This window comes from Synchiropus splendidus, chromosome 7 (genome assembly GCF_027744825.2).
Source record: "Synchiropus splendidus isolate RoL2022-P1 chromosome 7, RoL_Sspl_1.0, whole genome shotgun sequence".
In the NCBI taxonomy this organism is placed as follows: domain Eukaryota; kingdom Metazoa; phylum Chordata; class Actinopteri; order Syngnathiformes; family Callionymidae; genus Synchiropus; species Synchiropus splendidus.
In genome coordinates this window covers 27,202,772-27,221,609 of record NC_071340.1, presented here as the reverse complement: position 1 = coordinate 27,221,609, position 18,838 = coordinate 27,202,772, and the positions used below count along the sequence as shown (strand labels likewise).

Here is an 18,838-nt window from a genome sequence, read left to right as displayed (position 1 = left end):
AGTGGACAAGAGTGGCCTGATTTACACACACGGTCCTGAAGAACCAGCTCTGTGGGGAAGCGAGCCGAAGTGTTCTGGATGCCTGTGGGCCCAGAGTGGTCCGGCAACAGCACTGTCCTGAAGCCTGCCCCTGGGGGCCACGGAAGGAACACCAGGTGTGTCTGGGATCCAGCTGAAGCTTCGGCCAGTGATGGGCAGATGAAGCTTCGGCCGGCGATGGGCCGATGAAGCTTCGGCCGGCGATGGGCAGATGAAGCTTCGGCCGGCGATGGGCAGATGAAGCTTCGGCCGGCGATGGGCCGATGAAGCTTCGGCCGGCGATGGGCCGATGAAGCTTCGGCCGGCGATGGGCCGATGAAGCTTCGGCCGGCGATGGGCCGATGAAGCTTCGGCCGGCGATGGGCCGATGAAGCTTCGGCCGGCGATGGGCCGATGAAGCTTCGGCCGGCGATGGGCCGATGAAGCTTCGGCCGGCGATGGGCAGATGAAGCTTCGGCCGGCGATGGGCCGATGAAGCTTCGGCCGGCGATGGGCCGATGAAGCTTCGGCCGGCGATGGGCCGATGAAGCTTCGGCCGGCGATGGGCAGATGAAGCTTCGGCCGGCGATGGGCCGATGAAGCTTCGGCCGGCGATGAGCAGATGAAGCTTCGGCGGGTGATGGGCAGATGAAGGTTGAAAATCATGATGGGTGAATCACTGGATAAGAAAACAAAAGCTGTAAAAATAAAAGACAATGTTTGTGAGTGGAAAGATGTGAAGTCATGATGACCGGCAGTAAAATAAATAAAGTAACAAATGTTTCTTTTTTGATTTAAACAATAAACAGAGCTCACAGCGCCTCCTGCTGTATTGGAGGACCAGTTAAATGCCGTAATTTCCAGACTATAAACCGCTACTGATTTCTGGTGGTCTGAGTCGTGCGCCTTATACAACAGCGCGGCTAATGTTTGGATTTTTACAGATTAAATCAGATGAAATAACGTGAATGAAAGATGTGAGGAGTTGACGATTCAAGTTCAGAGCATTGCCCAGTTTGTTCCATGAGTCAGTCTCCATGTGGGATCAGTCCGTCTCCAGTCTATGAGTCATTCTCCGAGTGCTTTGAAGCCGGTGCACCACTGACCTGTCCATGGCGCAGACAGCACCGCTGCATCCGCGGCTTACGTGTGAGTCGCTTCTCATGTTTAGTGGGCGGGGCACCACGCCAACATGCCTGGGAAAAAAGACAGGAAAACGTTTGGAATCTCACCTGGCTGTTCGGTGTGTCCTCGGCCGACGGAGCCTCTGCTCTGCCTCCTCTGACTGGCTTCTGCTGCGAGTGCACATGTGGAGAAGAGAGTGAGGCTTCATGAAACACTGTCATCAGGTGCAGCGCACAGTCGGTTTGAAGATGATGTGAGGTTTCATGAACACGGCACATCTACTGGGCTCAAAAATGAGGAGGCGGTTTCGTGAAGCCTCGTCGCGAGTGATCGATGAGTGACACGCATTTTCAGCGTGAGCGTCAGAAGGCTGTGCTTGCTTGAGAGTGAGTGAGGTGGCGCAGGACGCTGCGGCCAGCGGCCTCCGGCAGAGACAGAGTGTTCCAGAAGCAGCAGCTCAACACCGTGTTCCGAGGCAGCGTCGGCGAGCAGCGGCACTAATGAGAGAGGAAGTGAGAGGCAGAAGGAAGGAAGCCGTTTCTTCCACAGCGGAGTGGGAACGCTCTCTGCAGCTCCTAATGTGAGAACACATCTGATAAAAGGCCGTTTGACGTCACCTAAGTGATGGAGCCGCTCCAAGGCCTGCGCCTCTGATGGAGCCGGCCCACGGTGCGCCGGCTGTTTACAGCTCAGATCCCTTGTGTTCCACTGCCTCACATGCGATGGGCTCATCCCGCCGCTGGCTGGACACGGAAATCGCTGCCACATCAGACATCGTTCACTTGTCCTGTTATTCTAAAGATGCAGCAGGCGGCGGCGAGTCACGCGAAACTCCGCTTGGCTCTCACCGTCGCCTGCACGCTCAGACCCGGCCTCCACAGGATGGACATGTTCCAACTCCACTTTACCACATCAGTCACCTGAAGTTACCGTCTTTTAGTTCCTGCTGAAGCTTGGTCCACATCAACAACGTTCACTGAAAACATGGATGTTGATGGACTTCCCAGGAACAAAGGCAACGTTTGGGCGGAGTCTGAGGATGATGTTCCATCAGGATTGACTGCTGTTGAAGGAATGAACTCTACTCTACTCTACTGGCTCCACTGTACTCTACTGTATTCTGCAGTACTGTGACTGTGTCACCGTTGTGTGTGCGTCTGACAGATCCTCACTTGTGGGGACCAGTTCTTGACCACACCCACAGGCCTCAGTTTGAGGATGAAGACTGCAGAATAACTGGGTGGTTCTAACTGGGTTCCAGTCTGGTCCAGAGTCCTGGTTCAGGCGAGCCATGTGTTCAGGGAGAGAGGCCGGGGAAAGGGTGATTCCAAGCCAAACCAGCCCCAGAAGACAAGCAGTTAGTAAAGCCAGCGCTGTGGAAACAGCTGTAGCGGCTTCATGTTCTCACTATTCTCTGACCCTGAAATGGGACTTGGGAGCAACCAGTGGCTTCACTAGGAGGCGAGCAGCAGGACTTGGATGTTGCCAGAGTCTTCAGGCCTCTCTCCACCGAGCCCTGGACCTGTAGGAAGTGGCTCCAAATAAACAAATAAATTGGGGGGTCGGCTGGCAGCCTCAGGAAACGTCCGTCAGCGCAGAGGCTGATGGAGGCCTCGCTCCTGTTCCTGCCTCTTGCATAACAGCTTGTTGTTGCTGCTTCCTTGGGCGTGAAGAAAGCCACGAGGAGCCCGTGTTCTCAGAGACCTCGCTCTCATTAGGGAGGGTTGAGTGAGAACGCAAGAACAAACAACAGGCCCGGAACCCCCAACCCCCCCGACCCCCCCTCCTCCCCCGGCAGCAGCTGGGACGCTGCCTGCCTCCTCTTCCACCCTGGCTGCTCTCTCCTCTTCACCTCCTTCAGCCTCTGTGTGGCTCGACTCCGCTCCAGCTCCTCCTCCACGTGTGCGTGAGTCTGGCTCTCAGGGGAGGCACGTCACCAGAAGGTCTCTCCGCGTGATCCCTAATGAGCAGCGATTCCATCACATAAATATTGATGGAAACCTTGCTCAGTGTTTATTTGTCTGACTGAGATCAGGCTCCCAAGTCTGCGACGGCAACATCAGGCCAGTCCAACTCACCGCGCTCCGATTTGGTCCCACGGCAGGAGAGTGCGAGGACGGGTGTGGCCTCCATATGAGTCTGTGAGCAAGATGGCCACAGACAAACGTGGCGAGGCCCCAGCTGCATGGAAACCATGGAGCCTGGTGTTTGGAAAAAAAGTTCTTAAAAGAGTTTTAATCGAGGCCTGGTGTCTCAGGAGCAATTTTCCAAAAAAATCTTGCTTTTTAATCACTTTCCTTAATCTTCACGTGGTCCAAGATTACCAGACAAGGCTTTAAGTATTTTTTTTTATTTTTGAAAAAAAGTATATTTTGCCATTTGAATAAAGGCCTTGTGTCTCAGTGCCAGTTTTTCAATAAAAAAAAGTTCAACTTTAGCTTTTTCATCAATTTCTTCTCTTTCCCCGACGTTGACATGGTCCGTGGTTGCCAGACGGGGTGTTTTTCCTTTCCTGAACAGGAGCACCTCTCTCCATCCAGCTTCTCAAGCAGCAGCTTCATCACCACAGATGGAGTTGAGCCACCTACAGGTCAGCAGTGGAATGACTGGGGTGTGGGGCTCCATCACCAGCAGGCACTCTCCTGTGGAGCAGCCATCTTCTCCCTCAGGTGAGGTGCTGGGCCTGCTGAGGTGCTGCCATCACAGAGCCCGGCTGCCCTCCTCCAACCCTCCCTGGGCCCAGCGTCTCTCGGCCCCTCTCACTCGGGACCCCGCACCTCTGAACTGCCTCAGGCAGGGGGCCCCAAGTGACTCCCGCTCCTGCAGCCTTTGAAATGTTTCTCAGCGTCGCACCATAAACCATCCCCTCTGTCCACAGGTCACTGTGTTGCATCATCGGCAGAGCAGAGGGGACTGGTCCCAGACGCGTGTGAGTCCTTCACCTCCACACAGGACCTGCAACATGAGAGCTCCTCTGGAAACACAAGGTCATCTGCAGTGGACCATAACACTTTAGGAGGCCAGAGGAGGGAGAGTGGGGGGCCAGGGGGAGGTCACACGGCGCCCAGAGCCCAGTCAGAGCAGCGTGACGGTGGCTCGGCCCACGCTGCGGCCTCCTGCTGGACCTTCTTCTGTCGTCACAGAAGAATCCACTGGAGACTAGTGACAGCCATGTGACGCGGGGGGCACACATCGGTCCGTCTGACTCACATGAAGATGGCGTCGCATCCCCACAGTGTGCTGCACTGACGTCCACGCTGAAGACTGAGGCAGGAGGCCTCAGTCACATGATGATGATGTGATGAAGGTGATGGTGGTGATGATAGTGATGATGAAGGTGACGATGAAGGTGATGATGGTGATGATGAAGGTGATGGTGATGATGAAGGTGATGGTGATGATGAAGGTGATGGTGAAGGTGATGAAGATGATGAAGGTGATGATGAAGGTGATGAAGATGATGAAGGTGATGGTGAAGGTGATGAAGATGATGAAGGTGACGATGAAGGTGATGATGGAGGTGATGATAGTGATGATGAAGATGATGATGGTGACGATGAAGGTGATGATGGTGATGATGGTGGTGATGATGGTGATGAGGCAGCCTTCCGCGTCACATGCTGAGGCATCGGCAGCGCGACTCACGGCTCCCCGACAGATGAAGGTTTCTGCTCATAAAGGATCGTTTTCAGAGCCAAATTCACTCTGAACACGGAGGATTCTTTGAAGGATCATCTGAGGAGATGTTTGTCCTCCTGCTCTGGAGGGAGCAGCCCACTCTCTCTCTCTCCTGAAGCGTTTCCTGAACTGAGCAAAACACCATTTTAACAGAACCAATGTTTTCGTTGCTACATAGTGGATCATCAGCGAGTGAAGAGATGAACTGCCTGCATCAGTCAGAGTCCAGACTTATCTGATGACCTTGGAGCCAGCAGAGGTCAGACCCGTGTCCTTCCTGTGTGCGGCTGCTTCAGAGGAGCGCGACAGTCGGAGACAGTCCGGTCTCGACCCCCTGTGCAGGGCCACAAAACCCCTTTCACGTGGCGCTTCATAAAAGCTGCCATAAAGTGGGAGCCCCCTGACGCGGCTGGGCCTTTACGGTCCATCTGGCCCGAGCTGTTCGCAGCGACGCGGCTCGCATGATGACTGGTGAAGGACAGAGGAGCGTCCTGGAGCTGCTGCAGCTCTGGAGCTGGGCTGCAGGTCTGGAGCTGCTGCAGGTCTGGAGCTGCTGCAGGTCTGGAGTTCGGCTGCAGCTCTGGAGCTGGGCTGCAGGTCTGGAGCTGCTGCAACTCCAGGACGCTGGAGCTGCTGCAGGGGTGGAAGCAGGAGCCCCATCTCACAGGAAGCTCTCATCGATCACAACTTTCTCTCCTCAGTTGATCAGTTTTGTTGGGGATTCGAACCACCGTCACTGAAGCATCACATCAACACACGAGAACCCGCAATGAAGCAGCGTCCCGTGATCAGCTCCACGATGCAGGAGAAGAAAACATGAGCCTGATGTTTCCAGGCAGATGTTCCGGCTTGGTGGACGCTCACCGCAGATCAGCTCTCTGAAGGTCTCTCTCTCTGAAGGTCAGAGTGGAGACGGCCCAGGTCACAGCAGCAGACTCCAGGTTCTTCACCAGGCTGTGAGACTTCAGGTGCTCCATCATGGACTGACAGGAAGCAGCCGATCCAGGAGCTCTAACAACGGCCATCTCATCTCATCACTGCTGTCCAGGCCAGGTGCCTCCTCACTCTGATGGACCGCTTTCTCATCTCTTCAGCTCATGTGCCTCATGCACATGGTCCTGCTCACCTTCATTCCTCTTCTCTCCATCTTTGCTCTCACTGCAGATCACTGCATCTTCAGCAAACATCTCACAGAGCACATCATGGTGGCCTCCCTCCATGGTAAGTGCAGGTCTCTGTCTCGCTGGAACCTGAGCTCAGACGCCTGCGGCAACATGACTCCAGGGTTGAGCAGGAGGAAGCTGAAGGGTCAAACCAGGTCCGGTAACACACCTTCATGAGTCACACTGAGTCACTTCACCCAGGTTATTTACACAGGAGCAGCTTTCACTTATCACCTTCAACACCTTCATCATCATCATCACCATCATCACCATCATCACCTTCATCATCATCATCACCATCATCACATCACCTTCATCATCACCATCATCACCTTCATCATCACCTTCATCATCATCCTCATCATCACCTTCATCATTGCTCTGCTATTGACTGGGATGGATCAGCTGATGGGCAGCTGGTGACAGCTGATCCAACCATTGATCTGTGAGAGACACACAAAGATGTTTGGAGAGTCTTGAGAGTCTTGTCCTCACAGATCATTTTAGTAGAAAGTCATTCGAGTCAAACTCACTGTTGGTCTCAGCTGCATTTATTTTCACGTTGAGTCGACCCAGTCTATTCAGAGCCTGGAGATACATTTCTAGAGTTGAAGACAGAGGAGCCTGGAGGAAGCCTCGAAATGTTCAGATCCTCCTCAACTCACCAGGCTACACGTCCCATCAACACACACGTGTCCTGTGACACCAGGATGTGTTGGCGCACGGCAAGCCTCTTCAGCTTCTGGACGCCCTCCGCGCACAAACACGTCGGGACATTGAAGAATCAGAGGCCGCGCTGGGAACGTCTGCAGTCCAGAGAGGCGTTCCACAAGCAGAAACTGGAACGATGGTGGCGGCGAGATGGCGACGGCAAGATGGCGGCGGTGGGACATCCATAAAGGCCAGCGGGTCCAGGCTGGGGCGACACGTCAGCAGGGAGCAGCGCAGTCATGCTCATGAGAAGCCGTGGAGATTTATGGCCGGTGTTAGAGCTTCCAAGTTATAGCAGCTCCGACGGTCCCCACAAAGACTGCACAAACACTTTCACTCTCAGAGCCTTGTAATCGACATTCCTGTTGTCAGAGTAACAAGTCTGGGGGAAGCAGACAACAGGCTGTTGCCGTGGAGACGGCAGCTCCGCTTGTAATGCCAACAATAGGTGATGTGCGCGGCCCACTCTTCGCTCGGTTGCCGGCGAAGGTCAAAGCGCCATAAAGCGCCACATGTTGTTAACACCTGGGCGAAGCTTCCGACCCGCCGGGTCCAAACAGCCCGCCAGTCAAGCCTGTCTCGGCCCGGACCCCCGCCCCTCAGAGAGAGGGAGCCACTGAGTCCACCGTCTTCAGCTGTCGGCCGGCGAGTGAGGAGCCTTCAGGCCTCAGGATTCAGGTGCAGCAGGCGGCTGATGCAGAGGAGCAGAAGATGCTGCGGGTGGCCACTTGTTCTCTGAGGCGCCACATCGCTTCAGAGGAGCACTGGCGCCATCACAGCTGCTTTACATGGACACCACACCGCATACTGCTCCTCTGTGATGTCATCAAGGCGTGCCTCATCGTCATCATCATCTTCATCATCATCATCGCCGTCATCGTCATCTACAAGCCAATATCTCACTCCGTGCCTCTAATGTGGGGATCATTGCCAGTGAGGGATTTATATTTCATTTTTTTTCGAGACGCTCCCGATATCTAAATCTTCTCAGTTCAACTTGTTTTAGGAAGTTGTTTCCAGCTCTTTCCGTGTGTGTATTCCATACTGGATTTCACTATTATTCATTGTGTCATTACTCTTCTGCCATATGGTCACGCCGCCACTGTGGGAGGAGCTTGGCCTAGAAAAAAGGGATTCATTTCTCGCCTGTCCTGTCTCACGTTTCCTGAAACGTTTTATTGAAATCCATCCTTTAACCTAAGTTATTTGAACACAGACAAACCAATCGCAACATCACCTCCTCAGTGGTGAAACTGAAGCTTGAATCTGGCGCTGGACGCAAGTCAGAAGGTCAGAAGGTCAGAAGGTGGTGGACGTGTGCTGAGCTGCACTGATGATGAGGAAGGAGCGAGGGATGAGACGGGAGCCAGCGGGCTGGGGTGAGCCAGGACGGCGGGGGTCAGCTGTCTGTCCACTGTCAACAGGGCCCACAGAGGCGGCCTGGGAAATGTCAACAGGAGCCCCGCACCTCTTTGTCCCCCAGTAAACACGGCTGTCTCTTCAAACAGCGACCAGCAGGAGCCCAGACGCCGTGAACTTTACCTCCAGAGGCGAGGCTTCGGGGAAATGTCTGCTCACCTTTGACGGGAAAGCCTGCGCCTGCTCAGAGCCAGACCAGATCCTTGTCCAGATGTGCCAGGACACATCTCATCTTCAGAGTCCTGGTGAGTCCGGACCTCCCACTGGCTCCGGCAGAAACACCTGGCCACGGTGTCCAAGGTGAGGCGGTGAAAAACCTCCACCTCCAGCTGAAGTTCCTCTGTCTCCATGGAGACAGATGGTTCTATGCTTGCTCCACTCCACTGTATCGTGAATTGAGTGACGTCATCAACAGGCGACAGGTTTTCCAGGATTGTCTCATGAGGAGCAGCCGATTCACAGACATGCTGTCGTCCATAACGTTCAGTGGAGATGAGGGCTCATGCTAGAGGCCAGCTGTCCGAGATATTGACCAGTCGGGGTGAAGGCTTCGGGCCGGTGCGAGTGCTGAGCGTGGTCACTTCGGCCGGAGCGTGTCGGCGCTGCAGGAAGAGGCTCGACTCGAGGATGGAAAAGTGAGTGGGACTGGAGCCACCAGCATGGTCCTGCTTTCTCATGACTGGATTTGCTGATGCTGTGGCGGAAACCTCACTTCCCCCAGGAAAACAACAGACGTGGAACGGAACACAGCCAATCAAGAGGCGGTCGAGAAACAAGAACACAGAGGGGGAAGTGTGGACTTGATCATGAGAAGCAAGTCTCTCTCCAAACGTCTCTTCATGTGTCCGGCCGGAATGTGGGACTTGAGCTCCATCAGCATCGGACCTCACTCATGGTTTTCGGGGGGACATTTCCGTGAAAACCGCAGTGTTCGTCTCTTCCTCCATGAGGTGTGACACGTGAAGGCGTGTCGCGGAAACTCCGGGACTGAGAGGAGAAATCAGACTCCATCTAGAAGTGTGACACGATGGTCGCCAACTTAGCTGTGACAGGAACGGATCCTGTTGAATAACACGCAGCCTAACTGTCCAGGGGGAAACAGTTTCATATGACAATAGACTTCAGTGAACTGCCAGCAGACTTCCTTCACCATTTTCATCAACGTGAGCGTCCAGAAAGGATCCTTGTCTTCCTGTTCATAATTCATCTTGTGGAAAGAACGAATGGGCTGCAGGGTCGAGTTAACCCCCCCAGAACTAAGGAGTGAAAGGTAGAGCACGTTTGGGTTCATGAGTGTTCACGTTTCCATTATGATGCCACCAACACGTTTACAGATGATGGTGTTGTCTATTCCTTCCCTGGTCCTCCAGTGAATTGCCGAGACTGTCCTGATTCTCCGGAAGTTGAGGCGCAAGACTGACGATGAAATGGCGTCCAAAGCAGCGAAGAACGAGCACTACTAATGAATCTTCTGTGTTGATGGAGACATAAATATAATATACATTCTCTTTGCCCATTTGACAGCTTATTGACCTCATTTTCGCATGACATTTACTACCATTTTCTTCTTCTTCTGAACTGACAGACTGAAAGCCACTTTGGTGCAACACTGCCCCCCACAGTCTGAGGACGCATCTGCGTTCACGGACAGAGCCCAAAGTGACGACAGAAGATGGTTTCCTACTGCATTGCTTCCAAAATAAACCAGTCCTGCTCTCAGCAGAAATCTGACGCGGGAACACCTGGTTAGACGAGTCTTCACAAGTCAGAAAAAAGACTCCGAACCTGTGTTGGATACATTTTATTGTCAAAAGCTGGCAGGTCCAGTCAGCTGTTGTTACTGGGTTCAACGAGGCATCAAAGGACACGGATGTCGGCACACGTCAAAGGTCCTGCCAGGTCAACAACACCCTGGAGCCCAAACTAACCCACCCCCCCACCACAGGTGAACACAACATCTACACTGACACGCCATGAGCTTCACGACGAAATGGACGAGTCCTTTAGAAAACAAGGTGGTCGTTTTGTTTTTACAAAACCTTTTAGCAAATTCTTCTACAGTCAGCAAGTTACACAAAAACACCGCTCGGCAACGACTATATCCTCTTGATGGCGTCGTCTATGTCGGACATCTGCTCCTTCAGTTGGCTCCACTGTTCGGGATTCAAGGAGATGCCTGAGAGTAGAAGACACATTGTGGGCGTGAGAACCGCAGGGAGCGGAGAACATGGGTTGAAGAAGATTGGAGAGTCACACTATAGCGTGCAGGAGCTCCCGAGTCAACACCAGGAAATCTCAGACCAACTCACCAACTCGACCTGTACAGTTGGCTGAGCTTCAACCGGAGCCAAAACAGTGCTGCGGCACCTGACTGAGACCTGTCAATCACTGGCGTGTGGCCCCGCCCCCAGGCTGAAGCTGGTGTGCTGCAAACATGCCGGTCGGATGGAAGGGGAGGAATATAGTTCCAGACTGGCTAGAAAGGACGCTCGCCTATGCTCCTGTCGCTACATGTCACCGGCCACACGTCAGGCCCATTGATGCCCAACGTGACACAGATTCAGACGGATTTATTTCTACATGAACGGTTAGCGTTAAGTCTGTGCAGTTTGGCTGTGACAGAGAAATTAACCAAAGTAAGGCTTGTTTACCGTAAACCGCTTCGTCGGTAACTTCCTGCTCCAGCACCATCATTTCCGGCGGGCAACATCAGGCAGACGGACCAGATCGTTCTGACGCATGCGCGTAGCAACGTATCATTTCCAGATTTTACTGTTAAATATAGACTATTTTGACCACTATTCAAAAAACACAATTTTACGCAATATAACCAATAAACACAATTCGTAGACCTTGCGCATGCGTGTTTCTAACATCCGGTTCCAGTCCCAGAACTTTCAGCGGACCGCACCAGGCAAGTGACGTGATCAACACTGACTCCACAGTCGCCATGCTGGTTTTGGAGTTTGGTGTTGTCATAAAGGTTTGACTCTGGGCTGCTCCCCCTGCTGGATATATCAGTGAACAGCAATACCAACGTAAGCAACACATGGAAGCCATGTGATCAGTGACGGTGACACGGTTTGAAACAGGCGGGTACAAGTTTGTACGTAAAGGGAGCGTAAGGCAGTGAATTCTCAGGCTGAATGGGCGATTGCATTCTGCCGTATATTGGGTATTTGCTTCCATCAAGTTGCCCTTCATACTTCCTGGAACTGGGTGAATCCTAAATCCTTGGGTAACTTTTCCTTCTCTTAAAAGTACTACCGTATTTTTCAGTCTATGAGTCGCTCCAGTCAAAAAAGGCATCATGAAGAAGGAAAAAAAACAGTCGCACTTCCGGGGGAAATATATTTTACACAGTCCGTTGCATGAAGCGGCAACACCACAGAGAGCCGCCTGCAAAGACGTTCATCTTCATGGCACCTGACGTGACCAAGGGGGGCCAAGGATCGGAGGGAGAATTTAGACTGATGACAGTACAAATACTAGCTTGAGTGAAGTGAAGTGAAGAATCGCCCATCTGCAGCTGCTCTCACCGGGTCCATGCCGTCAGGTGTCCAGGCTGAACTTCAGTTCCACCAGCAACATGCACCTGTCACTTGCTACAGTGCTTCTCTCAGGCTTTTCCCCCAGAAACCACCACAATCCCGTCCATTTCTAATGAGACGTGCTGCCCTTTCCTTGCTCTGAGGCTTAGTCACGTGATCAAGTGAGACACAACCTCCTCCATCAGCGGCTGCGTCACAGACACTATGTAACGTTGACTCCATCGCTGTGTCAGTCAGTGTAAAATAACATTTGAATGATCAATGTTAATTTAGCTGAGTCGCACCTGAGCGCAGTGAAACGGCGACTTGTCCGGAAAATATGGTTATTATTTGTTGTTACTAAAAGTCAAATGTTGCACCGAAGTCAGTTCAAACGCAGTTTTAACGCGGAAATAAAAATATGTTTCAGAAAGACTAGCCTAAAGAACCGTGTCGAGAGAAAGGCGGAGGATTTCCGGAAACAAGGTGCAAAGTCACAGAGGAAAAACAAGGTACCTTTCTTGCCAGGCTTCATCTCTCCGTCCTGGTTCATCCAGTACTCTCGGATGTCGATCAGACATTTGCCTTTGAAGTCCCGGACGCTGACGTACCTCATCTTCCCAATCTGTGGAACCATTCAGATGAAATGAGCCACTTCGGAGGAAAGATCGTCACGAGGAAGCGCAGAGACGCGAGAAGCACGAAGGAGACATGAACTGCCGAGTCCCGGTGGAAGATACAGTCAACCTTTCTACGCTTGCAGAGTGAGACAGATGTCACACAGAATCAGTCAGTAATTCACATCAAACTGAAGACGATCTTGTGGAGACGTGGATTACATTACATCACATCACATCGTCCCTCCTGTTGCTGGCTACTCTGACAGTGGTTTTCTCGGTTGAAGAGCGAGCAACTGAGGGCAGGTCCGTCAGGCCCTCCTGGGCAGAATCACCCTGCCAGCATCAAACCCAGGAGCAGGAGACACGGCCGTGGTTCCCGTGGATCCCTTCACTGACCTGGAACATGTTGTCTCCGTCTTTGTTGCTCTGCTTGGAGGAGCTTTCCGGCTTGGAGCTCTCGCCGCTCTTCGGCTTCTTGACCGGCTTCTCTGGAGTGCTGGGCTTCTTTCTCTTGGCCTTGGAAAAAAAAAAAGAGGAGAAAGCCATTTACCATTTGCTGGCCCCAGCATATTCGCCGCGGGTCGCTGTGAGAGGTCAAACCTTGGTCTCCACCTCGTCGTCGGAGTCACTTCCGGAGGTGGAGGAGAGCACTTCCTTGGACTTGGGCATGTTGAGGAGGCCGGAGGATGCTGGACTGGCTATGAAGCAGAAGCAAGATTGCTCTTCAGGTTCATCTGAGCACACCTCAGCACCACAAACTCTGACTCAAACATGACCCCACATCATGACCTCGACCCCCCTCCCCATCCCTCAGCTACGTTAGGACGAATGACGTCAGAGCGGGACTCTTCACGGTCGTTCCGTCTAAACGACACTCGACCGTCGCCTCACTAGCTCCGTCAGACAGCGTCCTGCGGCCGTGCCACGCCGCGGTGCTGTGTTTCCATGCACGTACACCGCAGGCGCCATCACGAGCTGTGCGCAGAGACGTGTGGACCGCTCGCATCCTCGAGCTAGCTAGCTTAGTTAGCTTAGCAGCAGGTGGCCGCCGCCGCGCAGCTCAACACACGCGCCCGCGGCCTCGCCACGGACACTGGCCAGTGCTCGCCAGGTGTCTCCACCTTTAACACGCAGCATGTCAAACACGAGTGGCGGTGGTCGCTCAAAACGGCGGGAGGCTTACATGGCTGCAGCTGGTGGAGCGGGTGTCCTGACAGGAAGTAGAGTGGAGACGCTTCCGGTGTGCGACCAACGTTTGTTATGCTGACTTTCACCGCTCGTCTTTAAAGAAAAGAATCGATGACTATTATTGGATAGGTCTGCAGCTGGTTTGTCACTGACTCCATCTGATAGGTCTATGCCGGTAAAAACAAGTCAAGACGCGCGGTGCAGCAGTGAGACGGATGCAGACGGTTCATTCCCTCAACACGCGCGTTCTTACGTTCCGGCCCCACGTGACTGTAATTCTCGTATCACCACCTCGTAATAAGCAAATGATTCCGGGCACATTCGCCATTCCTAACTCTGCTGCATTAGCAGCTGCTGCAGCCATCACATTTCGAGCGTTGTCAGATGTGTGTGTGTGTGTGTGTGTGTGTGTGTGTGTGTGTGTGTGTGTGTGTGTGTGTGTGTGTATATATATATATATATATATATATATATATATATATATATATATATATATATTATGCAAATGAAGTCCATGCAAAATCAACACCTTAATAAGTCACATATTTTTATATTACGAGTTTTGAACATTTGAAACAGTTACATCACGTTCACAGTGCACATGTCCTGACTTTTGATAGTATTTAGATTTGATGTTTTAAATGTATTCACATTTCCATACATCATTTATTAGGAAAATTATATGTTTAATCATATTTAGATTTTAATTTTCTTAGGCAGACGTATGTAAAAAATGTAATATGACGTTTATTACATTTAGATATTGAAATTGAAAAATATTGAAAAATTCAAACCTATTTCTTACTGACAGACTGCACATGTATGAGTTGGTATGTTTGAAAATCCTATTTCTGTTCTGAGGCCTGACCAGATGCTCTTCTGTGCCACTGATCTGGCCATTAAAGTGGATGCAGGAATGAGAGCGTCCGGAGCAGGGTCCAGAGCTTTGGAGCGGGATCTCACCCTGTGTGGACCTGGACCTGGAGTTGCCTGGCTGCTGCCTGACCGGACGCTCAGCTCTTGAGCCGGGTGTTTCTCGCCCATGTCCCACTGCAGCGCCTGCACTTCAGGCAACAACGTCTTCTCTAATTGACATGAGAAATAGTGAATAGGAGTGTGTGTGTGTGTGTGTGTGTGTGTGTGTGTGTGTGTGTGTGTGTGAGCCACATTCCAGGTCTCCTGCCTTGATGCTCCTCCACAATGGCACCTCCTCCTGCGTGTGCTGTGTGCTGCTGTAGACTTTGGCATTTAAGTCAGTCACCCACTGTTTCTGGACCTTTGTGTGCTGAAATATGGCCGTGCTATTGGACCTGTAACAACAGAGCCGAGGAGGTGCCGGACCTGTGACACAGCAAGTATGGAGCAGAAGAATGTGAGGAGCGAGCTGCGGCTGCCAAGAATGACAGAAGCAGGGGAGATGCTCCCGACCCGGCTGATGTGGTCCTCCTGCTGCAGCGACGTCACGCGGCACGCCAACTCTTTCTGGACAAACACTGAAATACCAGACATAGTTTTTTGAGATTCAAACTCTGGCAGCTTGTTTTGGAAAACCTACATTTCCCCTGTTAGGAGAGCCGGTTTAATCCTGACTGACACGGACACGCTCGGAGATTTATGGTGAGCACAGAGAAAACGTCCCCCCTGAAGCTGCAGGAATGTGAAAACAAACTGAGCACATACATCCAAGTTTTCACATTTTTGGGATTGCAGGGGAACGTTCAATAAATACTGCTCAGCGGCTTTGCCAGCTCCATGTTACTGTCGAAACACCTCAGGAGGAGGATTCGCAGCCCCGTGCAGATTCCTGCCCACTCGCTCCGCGCTCAGAGAGCCGAGACTCGGTGGAGACTCCAGGCCAATATGGCGGCAGCTCCTCACTCCTCATGGCATCCACCAGCCAAACTGAGGCCGTGTGAGGAGACACGCGGTGGACAGGCCCGCCGGCTGGTGCCGGCTCACCCGGGAGAGGTTCGCAACCTGGGACCACACGGGGCCTGAAAACTCTTACAGTGCAATATACTGTACAACAATTACTGAATGAATGTTTTTTTGTAGCCCAAAAAGTTGGAAGAGATACTCTTTAAGTATTTTAAAAAGTGGTGAAAAAATTGCTATATTAATTGTTACATCCTGAACTGAAGCGTATTATATGAATATATCCCAACAAAAGCGCAGAGTATCTCCTCTTTGTTTTCCCACCCTAGTGAGGCTGAAGGGCCCCTGACACGACGAGGCCCCTCAGGACACCCACTTGTCCAGCCGGGATCTGCAGCCCGGTGATCAGGTTCAAACGAGGGGTCGTTCATGGACTTCCATCAGGTGAAGTCAGATTAAACTGCTGCATTTACTCCGTCCTGTGACCCGAAGATCGTTTTTTCAGTCTGGCCCGCGAGCGCCTCTCAGTGGGATTCGAGTGCAACTGCACAATCGCAGAAAGAAAGCAAGAAACCGTAAAATACAGTCCGGTTTGACCATCCTTAATGTTAAAGTTGCTGTTTGTCAATGACCTAAAGCAGCGTTGAACAGAGGTGGACTTGAATTCAAGTGGCTTCGAGGTGGTTCTCATCCGCAGCACGTATCGTTTAATTTCCTTGACAGTTACATAAGTGCCACTTTAAATAAGTCACGAAGAAAGACAGAAAGCACAAGCGTTTCCCACAGACAGCCGTCGTCATCAGTCCACAGCTGAGGCTGATGGTTTAGAACAGGCAGAGCTGTGGGCTCAGTCTATTTGAACGGCGGCCCCAGCTGTCGGGCGACGTTGTCGTTGGTCTCCGCCGCATCCTTGAGGGCCTGCATCACCAGGGCGTTCCTCCTCCTCACCTCCTCCATCCTCAGAGCGTTGGACTCCGGCAGGTTCTGTGGACCACACAGACCGCTGCCTTTATTCCACTGTTTTTGAGGGCTGACTCGGATGTGAAGGATTCCCAAATCCCCATGATGGAATTGTAGAATGGAGGGAAGCAGAACGGACTAGTGCCGTGTCAGCCGAACACCATAAACAAACATGGCCGACCTCCAGACCCATCTCTCTCCAGGCTGTTTCTGAGCCTCTACATCCCTCACCACCCTGTGGAACACATCAGCAGCTGCTGTTTGAATGAGCCGCTCACACACACCTTTACCTCTCCGACTCCGCCCCCATCCAAACCTCCATCAACGCTGTGTCAGCCCAGAAACTAGTCACATAACATCATCATCAAAAATATGGACTTATTTTAGCATCAGTTTTTATTCAGCATGGACAGTTATTTGTTAAAGCATATTTTGTTCAAATCATTGCAGCCTGGAGCTTTTTTTAGGATAAAAACAGACACTAGATTTTTACAAGCTCATTTGCAACGTTTTTTTTCCCTTTCATGTTGTTTCAGAGACATGAATGATAATTACTTTCACTGCAAAAAAAAAAAAACCTGCTCCAAAATCAGGCATTTTCTTGGCTGCAACAATCAACAAAAGTCCTTCGGGGTCTGGATTATAAAACTGCACGATTATAAAGCTTTTAGATTTAGAAAATAAGTAATTAAAAGGCATTAGTGAACATGTTCTATATTGCCTGAGATATGCGTTGTATTGACGAGTTCAAGGAAAACTGTCTGAAATTGTTCTATTTTAAGTCAGAACTTGTTCTGAAGGCAGATTTTTGTCCTTATTTCAAGAGAAAACCTCTTGTAGGAGCGTTTTTCCTCTCTCCCTTGGAGAGTGGCATTTTTCCAGTGTGAGGTCAAAGATCACCCGCCGTGGTCCAGATCTGAACTGAGCCTTTTGACCATGGAATCACACAAGCAAAAGCAGGCTCGCCACCTAACTGGATCAGAGGCTGCGCGCTCAGACACCCATGGCCATCATTTGTTTTTGTTCTGCAGCTGTGGCCGCAGTGGCGCAGGCCGGGACCTCAGTCTGCTCCTGGAGGGAAGGGCTCCCCGCCGAGCCGGGGGCCCTCGGTGGCACCGGCCCGCTGCTTTGTTTATGGCCCAGTCGCAGCGCTGTTTATTTCTCGCACATGGCTGCGTGCGCGCCAGAGAGCTGCGTATATTTACACACATTCCTCCGTACAACTTCATAAATCCCTCGATTTGCCGAGTCATAATCCTACACACATGTGTGTGGACGCACACTGTTGACAGTCTGGGTCCGGCTCCTGGATGGAACAACAAACTGTGTGCAGCCACAGATGGCCAGCGCAGATTGACCCCTCTCTGCTTCCCCAGGACGATAATCTCTCCTCAGGACTTGTTTTCTGGAGGTTGGGATTCCGTGAGCTGAGGACACGGTGGACACGCCGCAGCTCTGGACTTGTGCGTGACACCACTGAAGCTGACCTCTCTGATCTCTCACCCGGGACCTCCACACTCTCTGCCACACCTTCGTGCTGTGACTCGACTGGACTGGTAACTTTGTTCTGAAGTATCAGCACCAGAATATGAGCATGAAGAGAAACACCTCATGATCAATCCTCCTCCAGGACTCCTCAGCGTCATCTGTTGTTCTCCACCAACTAAGTCCACACTTCTGTCTCCATGGTGACAGGAGAACTGGACCCCAATCTACATTTGGTTTCACACTGTTCAGCTCAGTCAAAGAAACGTGACTCATCCACAAGACCTTTGACCCCCCACCCCCCCAATGAACTTGTACTGAACCATCGAGTGACGTCATCAGCAAGCGCCACGTCTCCCGCGAGAGACTCATTCGTTTAGTGGTCCGAAATGCTTTGGAAAACAACCGTGAAGCGTTCAGAGTGAAAACGTCCCGAGTTGGTTTTGTGGCCGAACACTGACGTCACTCCAACACCAACAACCGTCTTACGAACCTCTACGTGTTTTGTTTCGCGAGACGGTGCTGTGTTTGACAGCAAATAAAAACAACAATGTCGTTCATGTCGTCACGTGACGCCGTCACTGGTCGCAGCCGACCTGCCATGACACCGGAGAACACCTGACGCTTCCACCCGCTCGTTTCTTTAGATGGCTCTTAGAGCCACATTGACCGGTTCGGGGTGTCGGTGGTTCACCTTAATGAGCTCCCTGCGCTTCTCCTCCCCCGGGCTGATGACGGACCACATCCCGTAGCCCACGGCCGTCACGCCGAACAGCGACGAGGCGGTCAGAAGGGTCCGCATGGAGCTCATGGTTGGCGGCTGGTGACCGCTGCAGACACTGCCGGTCAAACTGTCACATGGAGCACCCGACCGACCTCCGCTCCGCTGCTAGCAAACCTGTTTGATAACACAGACGCAAAGCATGCCGGGACTTCGGCCTGACCCACAGCTATGACACGGAGGAATTCTGGAAGAATGAGACGGGAAACGACGCTTGACATTTAGAGGGAAAGAAAAAAAAAAACATTATAAAAGGAAAACAATAATATTCATCATGTCACATGT

At 51.9% G+C, this 18,838-nt stretch overlaps 2 protein-coding genes across 2 annotated transcripts; both read right to left on the bottom strand.

Annotated features, from left to right (window-relative positions):
* Positions 1-9,914: 9,914 nt before the first annotated feature.
* On the bottom strand, positions 9,915-13,673 carry sub1b (SUB1 regulator of transcription b). The gene is made up of 5 exons (XM_053870937.1): positions 13,448-13,673; positions 12,865-12,962; positions 12,661-12,780; positions 12,161-12,269; positions 9,915-10,290 (listed from the first exon to the last, which is right to left on the bottom strand). Exons 2-5 carry the CDS (start codon positions 12,931-12,933, stop codon positions 10,211-10,213), a joined length of 378 nt encoding a protein of 125 aa, XP_053726912.1. The 5' UTR covers positions 12,934-12,962; positions 13,448-13,673; the 3' UTR covers positions 9,915-10,210.
* Positions 13,674-16,011: 2,338 nt separating this feature from the next.
* LOC128762727 (ubiquinol-cytochrome-c reductase complex assembly factor 3) lies at positions 16,012-18,704 on the bottom strand. Its single transcript, XM_053871182.1, has 2 exons — positions 18,467-18,704; positions 16,012-16,311 (listed from the first exon to the last, which is right to left on the bottom strand). The coding sequence occupies exons 1-2, from the start codon at positions 18,581-18,583 to the stop codon at positions 16,180-16,182; spliced, it is 249 nt and encodes an 82-aa protein (XP_053727157.1). The 5' UTR covers positions 18,584-18,704; the 3' UTR covers positions 16,012-16,179.
* Between the last annotated feature and the right edge of the window lie 134 nt (positions 18,705-18,838).

What these genes read in the sequence shown, in the direction of transcription:
- LOC128762727 (XM_053871182.1), bottom strand. Translation starts at nt 18,583, where the DNA reads ATGAGCTCCATGCGGACCCTTCTGACCGCCTCGTCGCTGTTCGGCGTG. An exon ending in AGCGCAGGGAGCTCATTAAG is followed by an intron (nt 16,312 to 18,466) that starts GTGAACCACCGA and finishes TGTGGTCCACAG; the next exon opens with AACCTGCCGGAGTCCAACGC.
- sub1b (XM_053870937.1), bottom strand. Translation starts at nt 12,933, where the DNA reads ATGCCCAAGTCCAAGGAAGTGCTCTCCTCCACCTCCGGAAGTGACTCC. An exon ending in ACGACGAGGTGGAGACCAAG is followed by an intron (nt 12,781 to 12,864) that starts GTTTGACCTCTC and finishes TTTTTTTCCAAG; the next exon opens with GCCAAGAGAAAGAAGCCCAG. An exon ending in GATGAAGCCTGGCAAGAAAG is followed by an intron (nt 10,291 to 12,160) that starts GTACCTTGTTTT and finishes TTCTACTCTCAG; the next exon opens with GCATCTCCTTGAATCCCGAA.